General features: G+C 44.4%; 1 protein-coding gene across 1 annotated transcript; it reads left to right on the top strand.

Annotated features, from left to right (window-relative positions):
* The first annotated feature begins 466 nt into the window (after nt 1-466).
* Nucleotides 467-12,102, top strand: smg5 (SMG5 nonsense mediated mRNA decay factor). Its single transcript, XM_079274536.1, has 18 exons — nt 467-552; nt 883-972; nt 1,485-1,563; nt 1,690-1,815; nt 2,664-2,732; nt 3,081-3,325; nt 4,349-4,486; nt 4,676-5,590; nt 5,700-5,869; nt 5,950-6,025; nt 7,026-7,201; nt 8,074-8,232; nt 8,424-8,483; nt 8,788-8,947; nt 9,714-9,804; nt 9,966-10,040; nt 10,116-10,254; nt 10,736-12,102. Exons 1-18 carry the CDS (start codon nt 498-500, stop codon nt 10,817-10,819), a joined length of 2,907 nt encoding a protein of 968 aa, XP_079130662.1. The 5' UTR covers nt 467-497; the 3' UTR covers nt 10,820-12,102.
* Nucleotides 12,103-14,855: the final 2,753 nt, after the last annotated feature.

Here is a 14,855-nt window from a genome sequence, read left to right on the forward strand (position 1 = left end):
CAGATGTCGGTGTTCTCTTGCACTATGCAGAGCAGACAAATGGTGGAGAAGTGCCAAGTCAATGTATTGTCAGCGAAGACAAGCAGACAGGTGCAGGGTCACCCAAGTTATAGTGCTATGTAGTACTATGTGTAGTACTATGAAGCCGGTACTCAGACAACAGGGGCTAAATACCAGTGGTACATAGAGTCTGTAATCCAGTCCTCCAGCTATTCACGTTTTTCTTTTCAAGAAATATAAATCTTCTCAGCCACTGAAATATAGAAGCACCTGTGGACATTAATGGAGACATAATATCTGGGTGCTGTCTCTAATATTCAGACTTTGCTTTTTGCAAGTTGTTGCTGTGCTCGGATTAAAGCGTGCTCTTTTGTTACATAAGTCCAAGTCATTTTGGGTAAGTGCATCAGCTAAATGCTTGAAATGAAGAAACACAGAACATTGTGTAATTGTTCCCCGCAGGCCGAAAGAAACCGGTGTCAGCCACCCCCAAGGAGATGGAGTGGGCACAGATGGCCTGTCATCGCTGTCTGGTCTACCTTGGAGATCTAGGTAATAACATGTTAATAGAATGTGCAATTATTTCATCTCTCTACCCAGCTTGCAGAGGTGTGAGACAGCATGTGTACGTCATTCAGCGTGGGAAAATGTGGCTTAGCTACTGAGTATAATTGGCAGGAGGCTGTTCGGTTGGTTTAGACTTATGTGACGCACAGATATTTGGGTTGATTTTACATTAAAAGCTGAAATCATCAAGCAAAGGAAGTAATGTCTGCAGCACTTTCGGTTTGCGTTTGACAGATTAAAGAAAATCAGTGAACATTTTATATCTTGACATTTATTATGATCTTTTCTCTGTTTCGTTGAATGTTTCGTCTGCAGCCCGTTATCAGAATGAACTTGCTGGAGTGGAGTCTGAGCAGCTGGCAGAGAGGTTCTACCATCAGGCGCTGTCTGTCATGCCACACATGGGTGAGTGAATGTAATGGAAGAGTGGCAGCAATACTGTGTTTCTTAAAAGCTGTGGAAAAAATACTTTCATCTGATGCTATTCTTTTGGTATCCAGAATAATAAGAAATGCATGAAATCCCATTGTTCAATAGAATGTTCAAACAGTACTTAAAGGCATAGTTCAACATTTTAAGAAATACTGCTTTTGGCTTTCTCTCTGGTAGTTAGATCCATACCGCTCTCACATCTGTACGCTAGATATGAAGTATGAGCCAGCAGCTTAGCTTAGCATAAAGAGGGGGGAGGGGGGGGGGGGCTTTAAATGGATTTATAGCTTAAGTTTGTACATTGATCAGAGCTTTATGTTTCAGTAGGTTTACTGATTTATTTGTGAATTTCATTTGAAATATTTTGTTGCTCCATTAGTTATGAGACAGATCTTTAGGTAATGACTCTCTGTCCTCATCAGTCAACTCTACAAATGAAGGTAAACTTAACTTGTTGACCCGTCTCTTCATCCATCTGTCGACAGGAATGCCGTTTAACCAACTGGGCACACTGGCAGGAAGCAAGTTCTACAATGTTGAAGCAACCTACTACTACCTTCGCTGGTGAGGACTGTTTATGTGCTTTGTGTGTGTTTATGTGTTATGTTTGATGTTAACTTCTGAACCACAGCACAATAAGTTCAGAGTCTTAACAGAGGTTTTTTTAATTTATTTTTGAATCTGTGCTAGCATCCAATCAGACGCCCCCTTTGAGGGCGCCTATGGCAACCTGAAGCGCCTGTTTGACAAAGCTGCCAAGATGTACCACCAGGTGAAGAAGCAGGAAATGAAGAAGCTGTCTCCTTCTCGACAAAGGTGAGTCCCCCCCGGGGCCTCAGGAGCCGAGCCCTCTCTGGACAACAGTGGTCTTCATGTTTCTCTCTGGCTTGCCTGGAAAAACACAAGTCTGAAATATAAACAGAATATTCGGACTTCACTGTGCCGACTTCCCAGAGTAACTTTAATCAAATCCCAGATGACATCTGGGGTTAAATGACTGGTTTGCTTTCAGCGTCTCTCTGCGGATGGGATTAGATGATTGAGGATCTCTGTGGGGAGATTATGTTGTTCAAGCAACAAAAGTATCAGAAACCAGAAGGACTAAAAGACAAATATGCACAAAAATGAAGCCAGTAAAATAGATGTTTCAAGAGATGATGCCTGGTGTGTAGCAGGAAGTATTAGAGAGGATAGATAAAAGGTCGTTATGTTGCTAGCTAACTATGGGATTATTTGAGATTACCACTGTACATGGAGCAAATAAGATTAAGACATTCTTTTGCCACCTGGACAGAAAACAAAACCATTTACTTTAGTAACACTTAATTTAGCTGTCCCTCTGCTTTTAATGCTAAAGGCTGCTGGCTCAAACTTCATATTTAGCATTCAGACAAGAGAGTGGTCTCGATCTGCTCATAAGCGTGTTTCACCCTCTTGCTTGCCTAGTGTACGTTGTTTATCTCGTATGTTCAGGGGTGTCTGAGAACGGAAAGGGTTAGTGATAGAGCACCAACACTTTGCAACAACACACCTCTGTTTCCATTGTTTTACATGCACGGGTGCCTCTAAAACATGACAATGTGAAATGGATTGAGAATGTTCATACAAAATCTAAATAGCTGTCATCTATGATTTCCATAATTTTGCTATTTTCTTTTGTGCAGATTAAAAGACATTAAGCACCTCCTGGTGAGCTTCATGTACCTTCAGAGCCTGCTGCAGCCCAAGAACAGGTGAGAGCTTGTGCTGTCACTCATCCCCTGTCCTCCTCAACCTCGTCCTCTGCTGTTTGAGAAGCCGTCCACAGTTGAAACAAGCCTTTGGCTTTACTGTATTTTTAGTATTGGTATGTTAAGACTGAACACAGTCTGTTATGTATGTTTAATTATTGTCAAATGACAATGTATCCAAACTCCTACCTGCACCAGTGATATCAAAGTCAAATATTTGGTTTTGTGTGGACGGAGTTTAAAAGTGTCCAGTGTTTACTGCCCGTTAAAAGCATCACACAAACTGGTTCAACAGCAGAATGTGGTGCATCCTTTTCCTCGCGTTGCTTCCCCTCCTCTGTCTCTCTGCAGTCTAATGGAGACGGAGCTGACGTCACTTTGCCAGTCGGTGCTGGAGGACTTCAACCTGGTGCTGTTCTACCTGCCGCCTCCACCGCATGGCGGTGCTCACCACTCCCCCAGCGAGGAAGAGGAGGAGGAGGAGCAGCCGCAGCAGCAGCAGCATGCTGACAGCTCCTGCCCCATGCTGCCCGACACCCTCGTCTTCAAGATGGTGGTCACTTGTCTGATGGTGGTGCACAGCCTGAAGAGGGGAGGTTAGTGTTAAGGCTGTGGGCGTACTTCATCATTTTGTCTTCTAAAATGTTTAAATACATTTTGATGACTAATATATAACTAGAGTACAGTAGGGAGCAAACATGAACGTTGAGGTTATTTGTACTGTCTCACAAAGGGAAATTTGTTTTGCAAAGTAAACATACAACAGTGCAAATATTCAAGTGTGCAAGGGAAGTGCAGAGAGTGCAGCCGGAGCCTGTTTTTCATTTTGAAAGCTGCATTTCCGTTTCAGTACCATCTTCAGTGAGCTTGTATATCTAGATGACACGAGGATCAGAATGATTAGTGGAACGAGAAGATAACACAAACCAGACTCGGTCACAATTCTGTCCAAAACACCCACTTAAGCTGTTCTTGTTTCTTGCCATTATAAAATAATCAGTGTGGTGGATTGACTCCAAAGCTAAAATTCAGACCGTAACTTGACATTTAACGAAATACATAAATCTGCAGAGAGTGATAGCACTTCATGAGTAGTAATCTTTTGCAGATTTTCATTTTTATGAATGTCAAATGGGTGCCTGTGGCGACATTCATGGGAAAAATACCAAGCGGCGCTCAGTTAGTGATGCGTTCTCCATCACCCAGCACTGATTGGTCTGTCAGAGAGGGTAGGCGGCGCTAACGCTCCTCAACTCGCATGTATGTGAAGCGGCGTACCGTTTACTCTGCAAGCGCTGCGAATAAACGGTTACTGTGGCCCAACAATCGCAGAAAAGAGAGATGACTACAGACGAGGAAACCTCAAAAACGAGTGAAAACCCAAAGAAACACATTCAACATTCAGAAGAAGAACGTAGAAGGAAAAGGGTCAGAAAAGACAGGCGACCCTGTTTGGATCTCTGGGAAGTGAGATCCAAAAACACACCTGTGGTTTATTGCCATAGATGACGAAACAGATCTTCGAGATTGTAACTTGAAGTATAAAACGGAAGACGTGCACATTTAAAATGTAAATGATTTTTTGTTTGTACTAATAAATGTTGTGTTGTGTCTTTTAGGATCAAAGCAGTACAGCGCGTCCATAGCGTTCACTCTGGCGCTGTTCTCCCATCTGGTGAACCACGTCAACATCCGTCTGCAGGCTGAACTGGAGGAAGCGGAGAGCCAGGTGCCTCCACTTCACACTGACGCCACAGGTAAGAGAGGAAATCGCTGTCTCCATATATGGAGAGAGAAGGGAACACAAATGCAGCTACAAATTAGTTCAATCTCACAGATAAATGCATCAAACCCAGTGTATGCTGATTAGCATACTCCTTTAGGTTAGTGACAAACAACCTGAACAAGAACAAAAACCGGCAGTGACTCTTTCCTTTCTTATCTAGATGAGCCGGAGGTGAGGGACTTATCGGCTCCAGCGGCAGATCGCCCCGTTGAGAAGCCTCTGCAGAACGGCTCCCTGGAGCAAGAAGACGAGGAGGAGAAGGATGAAGATGGCCGGGAAAGGGTTGGCGCCAAGAAGCAGTGCAGTGCAGAAGAACAGCGCCAGTTGGAGGAAGAGAAACAGAGACAGAAGAAGAAGTACACCCGAATCTCGAGACTCCGCCGGCGCCGCTGTGCACGCAAGGACACTCGAGGAGAGGACGAGAGCGACCTGAGCGAAGGCTTCGAGAGCGAAGAGGACGAGGAGGACGTTGACGAGAGGAGGGGCCGCGCTGACTCAACAGGTGCCACCACTACGGGGACCCCGGTCAATCCGCCGGCTCTCAGGAAGGAGACTAAGAGGGAACCCCTGGGTGAGGAGGGCAGCTGGGGGAGCGGCTCAGAGGAAGAGGAGGAGGAAGGAGGAACAGCGTTTGACGTAGAGACCGACTCGGACATGAACAGCCAGGAGTCTCGCTCAGACCTGGAGGACATAGAGGACACGGAAAACTCTGACAACTTGGAGGGTCAGGCGCGGGAGCCCCACGACGAAGAGGAAGATGAGGACCAACCCAAGGAAGAAGGAGGCGAGAGGGACGGCGATACACCGCCCACCACTAACGGGCCCCTCGTGCCCAGCGACTCCAGCATCAGCACTAACCTCCAGGCCATGTCCTCGCAGCTCTTCCAGGCGAAGCGCTGCTTCCGCCTGGCGCCCACCTTCAGCAACATGTTGTTGAGGCCTCCAGCCTCATCTTCTCCAGGTATTCCCACCCCAACCGAGACCTCTGCCCCCCCCTCCCAAGAGACACCCCCTCCTCCTGGGGATTCACCCTGCGATATGAACCCCGGTGCTGCCAACGGAACCAATGACAATGGTGATGTGCTTTTTACCTCCAACTTCCATGTAATCTGTCCTTTTAGTTTGCTTTTTCCCCCCTACTGTTACTCAAACCTTATGCTTTATTATTCTGTCCCCTCTTCTAGACTTGGACTCTGATTCGGAAGGCAGCCAACACAGTACTCAATCGGTACATAGTGAGAAAACCCTCTTAGAGAAGCTGGAGATCCTGACCAATCAGGGGTTGATCCAGGTGGTGAAAGTCTTTGTTGATTGGCTGAGGACCAACACTGACATCATCCTCATGTGTGCACAGGTGAGAGGGCTGAACGTTCCGCTTTGTCTCTTGAAACACTGACATTTTCGGAGCATATTTAACGAACTGGTTCTCTGCAGAGTTCTCAAAGCCTGTGGAACCGACTGTCTGTGTTGCTCAACCTGCTTCCAGATGGCAGCAAGATGCTCGAGGCTGGTGAGTTATTGCTGAAAGATTTATGCTGCTCTATAGCTCAGTGGGCACCGGATGGCACAACAGTAACTATGTTTTGTTTCCCCACTTGAACAACAACACTAACATGTCCTTTGAGACAGAGTGAAGACATCACCGAAACCACTCATTTGAAGGAGTAGTACCACGAACTACGTGTATTTGCTTTCTTGCAGAGAGGGATTGGTCCCACTCTTATTAAACTACCAAGATATAACTTTTAAATAAATATTGCGCTTGAGAGATGCTGATTGGCAATTTTTTTTAAACATTAGACAAAGTCGGGGAAGCTGTTTCCCTCTATTTACAGTCTTTATGCTGAGCGATCACGCCTGCTGGTTACAGCTTCATATTCAGTGCACCAGGGCGGTCCTCGACCAAAGAACGTGATTCAATGTAAAGAACGGTGTAGTATCACACAAAACCACCACATTCAGTACAAAATGAATGACTAATCGGCCGAATAAATCTCAGTTGAGTTAAGACCAAAACGACCGATAAGCTGACTAACCGACTCAGAGAGGGCAGCGCTACAGCGTCCACATGGTGTCGATTTTCGAGCAAATATTTCAATGAGTTGTCAAATAACAGTCCAATCAAATTTCCTTATGATATATCAATATTACTGTGTGGTCCATTTCACTTGAATCATGTCATTAAATCATAACACACGTGTGTATAGTTACGGTAAAAAGCAAGTATCAGTTGCAAGCTTTTTGTCCATGCAGTTTGATGTGATGGTTATTAAAGATGTGGTTTTCTATGTTCGTAAATAGTTTTAATGTATAATGTTTATGGTCATTGTGATATATATTTTGTCCGTATCCCCGAGCTCTTGTTCCATCCCTGTACTGCGAGCACTCACTTAACAAACAGTGCTAATACTCTCACGCTGAGTAATGGTCTTCCTGTGTGATTTTTAATGACTGTGCTCTGAGTCTACAGCTCATTTGTGTGTGTGTGTGTGTGTGTGTGTGCGCCGCAGAGCTCGGTCTGAACGCCGAGGTGACGGAGCTGTTAAACGAGTGCGAGCAGCCCGGTTTGGTCCAGAGTCTGCTGCTGCCTGAAGATTTGGCTCTGCGACACCTGCCTGCTCTCAACGTAGCTCACCGCCGCCTCGATTTTACCCGCTGCAACCCGTCCCTCAGCTCCCTACAGGAGGTACACACACACACACAGGGTCAGCTTTTACAGATGTTCAGTGTTTGTTATAAACACCAAAAGGCTTCAGCTCCACCATGCCAATAACTTTATTGTTGTAGAATCATGTTTTCTGCCAGTTTTTTTTATGTGCCAGGAAGTTTGCAAATATCAAAACAGTGTTATTATCTTGGCAGAACTATTTACAGTGCACAATATTGCAATAATTACTGAACTTTTAGGAAAATCCTTTCACAGAATCCAAATGTATTTTAATCTGTTCTCACTGTGTTGTGCATGTGACAAAAAAATGAGAGATTTAATGAAATTAGCTGAATAAATAAGTCAATAGTTGAAATGAATTTGCAGCTATTTTGAGAACTGTTTATTCGTTCAAGATGTTGTTTTTACAAAAATATTGATTACAGCAGGCTGAAACTGTAAGTATGTATACTTTTTGTACTTTATTTGAGATCACATTAAAGCAGCAGTTCACTCAGACATCTAACAGTTTTATACTTTAACAGAACAGTACATCCTTTCAGCATTTACAATGTACTCGAAGACGACAGAAATAGAACATGAGATCAGGAAAGAAAGGACTAAACGAAAGAAGGGCGTCTCTAAGAAACGTACATGTTCCAATTCTCCCAAATTTACTCAAATATCCTTAAGGTAAACCTCATGGAGAAGGAAGCCTCGGTACATCTGTCATCATCCCATCTTTACCAGGACACTGAAACATATTAGGACTCTCGTGTGCCCTTCATTACTCACTAAAGACGAGATGTAGTTGGAGTGAAAGTCCTCGAGTTTAATTTACCCGACATGATATCTTATTATCAAACATAATATATAACCTCTTGGCACGTTCTCCTCTCTCTTTCCTCCAGTGTGTCGTGAGAGTGTGTTGCATTCGCAGTTTTGGCCACTTCCTGACGAATCTCCAGGGCAACGTGCTGCACTTCAACCCGGAGGCGGGCATCTTCACCAGCATCAGCCAATCCGAGCAGGACAATCTGGTGCAGCAGGCCAAGGCCCAGTTCCGAATGGTGAGTGACATCTGAACAGAACGACGTTGAAAGAAGAACCGCTGACACGGGGAAAATGCCGATGTTGTGTAACGGTTGAACTAAATAACGTTGAATAATGAATAATGTTTTTGGTTTTTTTTGTTACCTGTGAGTAAAGCAGCTGTCCCTTTTTGCCGTTGACTCTTGCGTCTCTATCTTTATTTATCCAGGCTGAAGAGGAGGCTCGTCGAAATCGCCTAATGAGGGATATGGCCCAGCTGCGACTGCAGGTGTTTAATCTTATCACTGTCTGTTTACCCCGTCTGTGTTTCCCTTTGAAATCTGAGCAGCGTGGACACAGCTGTGTGCTCATACGGTCATCACTGGCAAAAGAGCAGCGCTCAGGGCGTGTTTTTGATCGAAAATGTTGAAAAAAAACATTTATTTTCTTGTGTTTGTGTCTGAAAACACATGTGATGGAGGTAGTGCAACCGGTATAGGAACCTTGTGATAGATGTGTTGTATTTCTGTGACCATGAATGAACACCTTACAGTAACGGCACGTGGTCTGCTGTCGGGCCTCTTGTTCTGCAGTTGGAGGTGTCGCAGCTAGAGGGCAGCCTTCAGCAGCCTAAGGCCCAGTCCTCCATGTCTCCCTACCTGGTGCCAGACACAGCTGCTCTCTGCCAGCATCTCAACCTCATCCGGCAGCTGGCCGGCAGCGGCTGCTTCATCATCATCATCCCACGGACAGGTCGGTGCACTGATTTTAGCAAAGAGTGAAATTAATTTATCTTTTTTAAATTGGTCAATGCGTCTGTTCATTTTCTGCCAGGTCGTGTAAATTATATTAATCATATCAGTAGGAATGTTTTTAACATCCTGCAGGGAAGTACCGAAAAAAGTGGCATTTCATCCATATTAATTTTCCTTCATACTGTGGATGGTATAATCATGATGCAGGTATGAAACCTGCATTTCATGTGGCGTTGAAAAGGTCTTAAAAAGTAGAAACCCTGATGTACACAAAGACATGGCTAAACACAAGTTTAGTGCAAATTAGGGGTGGAAATTATGAACATTTAGCATCGGATTTTATTATTATCAAATGCATTTCATGTCCAAAAGTCTTTTAATAAGTGGAGTGGCTTCAACACTCTTGCGTTACACTTAAATGTACATTAATAATTGTATTGTGCTGTTGATGGATGCTTGAAACTATGCAAAATATAGAAGACACGTCTTTTTTGAAACAATTGGTACATTAATCAAGCCGTCAACTGAGTCGTCAGTAATGTTGAATTTACATTGTTTTAATTATTTATCAAACAATGCAAAATGACAAATTTTCCTGATTTTGTCATTTTCATGTAATCGTTCGGGCACTTGGTCAGAAATAAGTTATTTGAAGAAGTCATCTGGACTTTACAAAGTCTGTTTGCGATTCATATTTAAATGTCCTGTCTGCTGACGTGACTGTCTGCTCGAGTACTTAGTCTGACCTACTTCTTCTGTCGCAGTGATCGATGGGCTTGACCGGTTGAAGAAGGAGAATGCCGGAGCGAGGGATGGCATCCGCTTCCTGGAGTCTGAATTTCGCAAAGGCAACAGGTGGGTCTTGGTTTCATGCGTATGGTGACCGATGGAGCTTCTCGCTGTCGAGGATTGGTTGTGAAATAGTTTTCTGTTGTGTAGTACTTGTCAAACACGAACCTCACTTTTACTCCATCGAACTGTGTTTATTTGAATATTCTGTTTCCTTCCTTCTGTAGGTACATTCGCTGCCAGAAGGAGTCTGGTCGGAGTTTTGAAAGAGATAAACTGAAGCGTCAGGACATCGAAGCCTGGTAAACCTCGCTCCCCTCTCTACAGTTACCTCTGCTTGTTCTGGATGACTCTGACTTCTCTTTGTTCATTTCAAGGCATTTATACAAGATGGTGGACAGCTGTCGTCAGCTGACCGTCTCCCAGAGCAATGGCGATGAAGACACAGCCGGCATGGTGACCATTCTGACTGACCATCGGGTGGAGGAGCTTTGCACTCGGTCAGCAGCAATGAAGGTCAGTCACTCTGGAAGTTGACATTTTGCAGCAGGACTCGTCCAGTTTCTGCTCTGTTTGCTCCAGTGCTGGCCTCTTCATTTTCATACAGATCCCACAGCCATCTGGTGATTATGGGAGGGGGCATTACGATGCTGTTGGACGATCCAACAACACACCGACACCGTTATGGTTGTTACATTGTAGCCATTAGAATAAACAAACATTTTGAATCCCTATTTCTTTCTTCTCAATAGTCGTGTGTTAGAAAGACATTTGCGTGAGCTGTAATGACGGAATATACATGCAAGCATTGTATTAAGTTTTTTATGTATTGCATGTCGGCTTGGGCGATATGACGAGATAATTCTCTTGCTTTCTCTGTGCTTCACCACATTGTTGTTGTATCAAAAACAAGCCGACAATGTTAAAGGAGAGTTTTAATATCACCTAACCCTAATGTCATGTCTGTCTGTCTTTCTTTTTTTTTGTCCCCCGTCAGTCGGCGATCCAGGCGGCGGGCTCGGCGGGCATGGAGCTGAAGAACATCGTGGACTTCTACCGGCAGTGGAAGGAGATTGGCTGAGAGCTCAAACAGGGGCAGCTGTCGGCGCTGCGAACAGCTGATCGATCACAACACTCGCTCCCTCTCTCTCTCTCTCCCACTCTTTTGCTCTGTGTGTATCTGCGTCTTCAAAGGCAAAAACCAACTCAAAAGGAAGCTGAATCGAAGGAAAGAGTTAAAAGCTTAGCGGAGTGGAAAAGTTAAAAGAGGGGAGTTTAAAAAAAGACAAAAAAAAAGAAGAAGAAGAGAAATGCGAGTGAAAACGGAGCTGTAAGAAAGAGCAGATCTCCCACCTCCCAATCCTAAACATAAAGAGTGACCTCTAGTGGTCGGAGCGTGGAAACGGTGGGGGAACGTTACACAACTTTTAAAGTGCCCCTGGTTCACACCCTAACCAGGAATACACTGTATATGTTAGCAAACGAGTACATACGTGTCGAGAGAGAAAACCGCACACACATTAACACATTCACGCTCAGATGAATCATGTAGATGTTTAGAGCAGTGGTTTGGATTTCCGTTCCCTCCCTCCCTTTCCCGTCAGTCTGTATTTCAGAGAAGAGGGTAAAGGACGTGTGTGTCTGGTAGGGCTGCGTTTTTGGAAAGCCGAGGGTGTATGAAGACAACTTTAAAGACGGAGAAAACCCACTCTGTCCACCTGACACCTGAGGCTTCCAGCCCTCCAAAACCAAGCGGGCGTCTCGTCGCTCACAGGCCTCTAGGAAAGGTTGAGGAAGACATAATGTACACTTCTCCGGGATCGGTTTCTTTCCTATGTGGCTCTTTGTTTTTTTCCCTTATTTGCGGTGTACTTTTGTGACCAGTGACTTTGTATTGTGCTGTTGTGTATGAGAAGAGAAAAGGAAGAAGAACAAACAGGTGGTGTCCTGTTAAAAGGTTTTAATTTGGATTTTATTTTTGTACCCAAATGTTGTTTATTTTGCTTTTCGTAAGTTAAATTTGAACGAGATCTCCAAGAATGTTTAAGGGAAAGGGAAGGGGTTGTTGCCGTGCATTGATCCGCTGAAAATGAAAAACGACTTGTAATCCAGAATTTATTTATCCGGGTGTCATGTTAGAGGGAGCTCGAAGCTGATCAGCCCCGTGTTGTAGCCAGTCACCGAGGAGGCTCGGAGGAGAGGGGCCGGCTGACTCCCAGAGGACTGTGGGCTGTGTTTGGACCCCTGTAAACTCCTGAAATGTGTCTCATCGACATCACCATTTCCATAGTGACTGTCCCATCATGCACAGTGCAAAAGAAAACCAGTATATGTGTGTGGCCATGCATTGAACAATAAAAAGAAACTCGTATAAGATGATGACTTCTTCTTTGTTTTTCATTTGACCGGCCCTCTGTGAAAGCACCACGTCCTCAACGACACATGGGGAATGAAGTCCATTTTGGAGGCCACAACACGCCACAGAGTTTTATAACACTCAAGAGACCTGAACCCTCACAACTGGTCTGAAGTCTCTCTAGGGACTCCGCCTCTCAAACTAGGTCTCCATGTTCTTTCTTGTGTTCCTCTCTGTCCCGGGCCGCATGCCCACCACTGACCGAGCACACGAAATAACCAATCCCCATGAAGCCGGGTCAGTGCCACTCCAACAGGAGACGGCTGGCACTGGCGCTGGCCCCCTTTTTTTTTTTGCTGAGTAAGCGGGTTGGGAAACCTCACTGACCCAAGGCAATCCTCTTTCAGTGAGCCCATGAGGCTGCGTGGCTGCTGGGACAGGATGAAAGGTCTAAACGTACAAAAAGCCCATTGGTTAGATTCATAACGTAGAAGCAGCTGTGATCTGTCTGAGAAATGTCCATGCAGGGGTCTGTGCTGGCGGTGGGGAAATGCCTCGCCTGTCTGGAGTTTATGCGTCAGTAACGTTTGTCTTTTGGACACGTTTGGACTCCACATGTGCACCTTATTAATTATTTTCCTGCAGAATAATCTCTTGGAAGTGGTCATGCATTTCATTCTGAATTGAAGCAAGCTATGTCTGATCTTATGTTAACGATGCTGGAGCTCTTGTCCTCTCTGCCTTGTCTCCTGACAGTGAACAGGGCTTTTTTTTCTTTGCCACAATGGAAAAACGCCTCAGTCCTGAGGGTGGGATTTGGACACTGGGGGGGATGCAGTGGTGTTTTGTTTTTATTCGGTTACTGCAGGAATGTGCAGAGGAGAAGAGGGGGGCGGTTTGGTGCGATGGGGAAAGTGCCCAACTCTGGACTGATTATGGATTTATAACATCTATATTCCCACAAAGTTACCTCATAACTTACTTCTCCCCAATCCACGCTGCAGAATCCCTTCACCTGAGCAAACAATGAGCCCGTCGGACACGTGAAGCTGAAAGGTTCAGACCCGGTTTCTGTGTTTGCTTCGATCGTGTTTGGATGCAGTTTGACATCATTACACCGACCGTGACTGAGTGTTTCGATCTCTCCCTTAAAAAAACAACTCTCTTTCTCAGTAAACTCACTCCCTTCCCACTCATGCACATTTTGCTGATAGTATGAATGTATGAATGGGGTTTGCTGACTTTGACAAGTGATTTATGAATATTATTAACATGATTATCAGCTTAACAGTTAAAGTCCCTTACAATACAATGATATATTGAAGATAAGATACAACTAAGTAAGCTAAAACAATATTATAAATAAATGACTGAAAAGGCAACTTTTAAAATGTGCTTATGCTTTCCTGGTTTCCTCAGACGAGTTATTGAGTCTTGGAGGTACACAGGAGAGGTTGTGTGTCCCTCAGGTGTTTAACGTCACTCTCTGTTTGGGTGGACTCAAACGAGACCTTGGCAGAAATACGATGGGACAGAAAGTTGTGTTGACACAAGCTGGATGTTTTCTCTGTGCAGTTTAAAACAGGATGTCCTCCCTGGTCACAGTGTGGACAAAGGAGGATCCCCACAGGCTCATTCCTCAAAGTCATGTGGTACAGTAGAAATGAGTCAAAGGCAACTTGGACTTATGAGACCTGGAGGACATCCCAGAGTGATGCGACGTAACTTCCTGTATGTTACCACAGTGGGTGACTGTCATCACTGACCACTGAGTTCATCACTTTCATGAGTTCAATATAGTTTGTTTTTAGCCATGCTAGCTGCATAGCTCTGCAATGGTTGTCTGTTGGTCTGTCCTCCACTCTATGGATTGCCATGAAGTTTTTTTTTTGTTTGTTTTTACAGACATCCATGGTTCCAAGAGGATTGCTCATTTTATTTCAGTAACAGTTTTTCATCACTGCTCTCACTGTTCGTTGTTAACTGGCTTTTTCTACATGTTACTCTTTTTGTTTGTCATCGGTGCCCCCGGGTCTGATCCCGCGTGAAATCAGAAGCAGACCCTGCTGCAGTATAATGAGAGGTTTTCTAAAGGGAGTCTGGTGTTTGGAAACTCTCGTGCTTTTGTCCACAAGGAAAGTTCTTTGTAGCTTTAAGTAAAAGTGCATTCATAGACTTAATGTACACAATGTAAATGTAAGCTATCTATTATGTAATATGGCCCATTACAGATTCATAAGTATAATTTATCACTGGATTATAATTAGTGACGTGTTAATATGTTCAATTTAATGTTGCAGCTGGTAAATAAGGTGGGGATAACTTAAACTTCTTGTACTGTTGAGAGGCAATCAAAACGCTCCAAAGCTCAGATATTGTACCTTTAACTTTTGTTAAGTATGTTTTTGGATGCAAATATTTTTCACTCTAGTACAATTTTGAAGAGTATGCCCACCCTGTAGTATTGCAACTTGTTACTTAAGTAAAACATTAAATAATGCATTTCAAATTGCAGTGTTTGAATCCGAGATTTTGCTCAGTTCCACCACATTAACATTTTTTACATCCTTCCAAATCTTTCCCACCTCCTCTTGTCACCTGGGGCGCGCGCAGGAGGCGTCGTGGATCACACATGGCTCGTGTTGTTGCTGCTCCAGTGATCCTCGTGAGCACCGAGCAGCGCTTCTTACTGGCTCGTGCGTGCCAAGAACGGGAAAAGGAGACTGTGGAGCTGGTTACAAAAGAGAGAGAGAGAGAGAGA

Source organism: Melanostigma gelatinosum, assembly GCF_949748355.1.
Source record: "Melanostigma gelatinosum genome assembly, chromosome: 9".
Classification (NCBI taxonomy): domain Eukaryota; kingdom Metazoa; phylum Chordata; class Actinopteri; order Perciformes; family Zoarcidae; genus Melanostigma; species Melanostigma gelatinosum.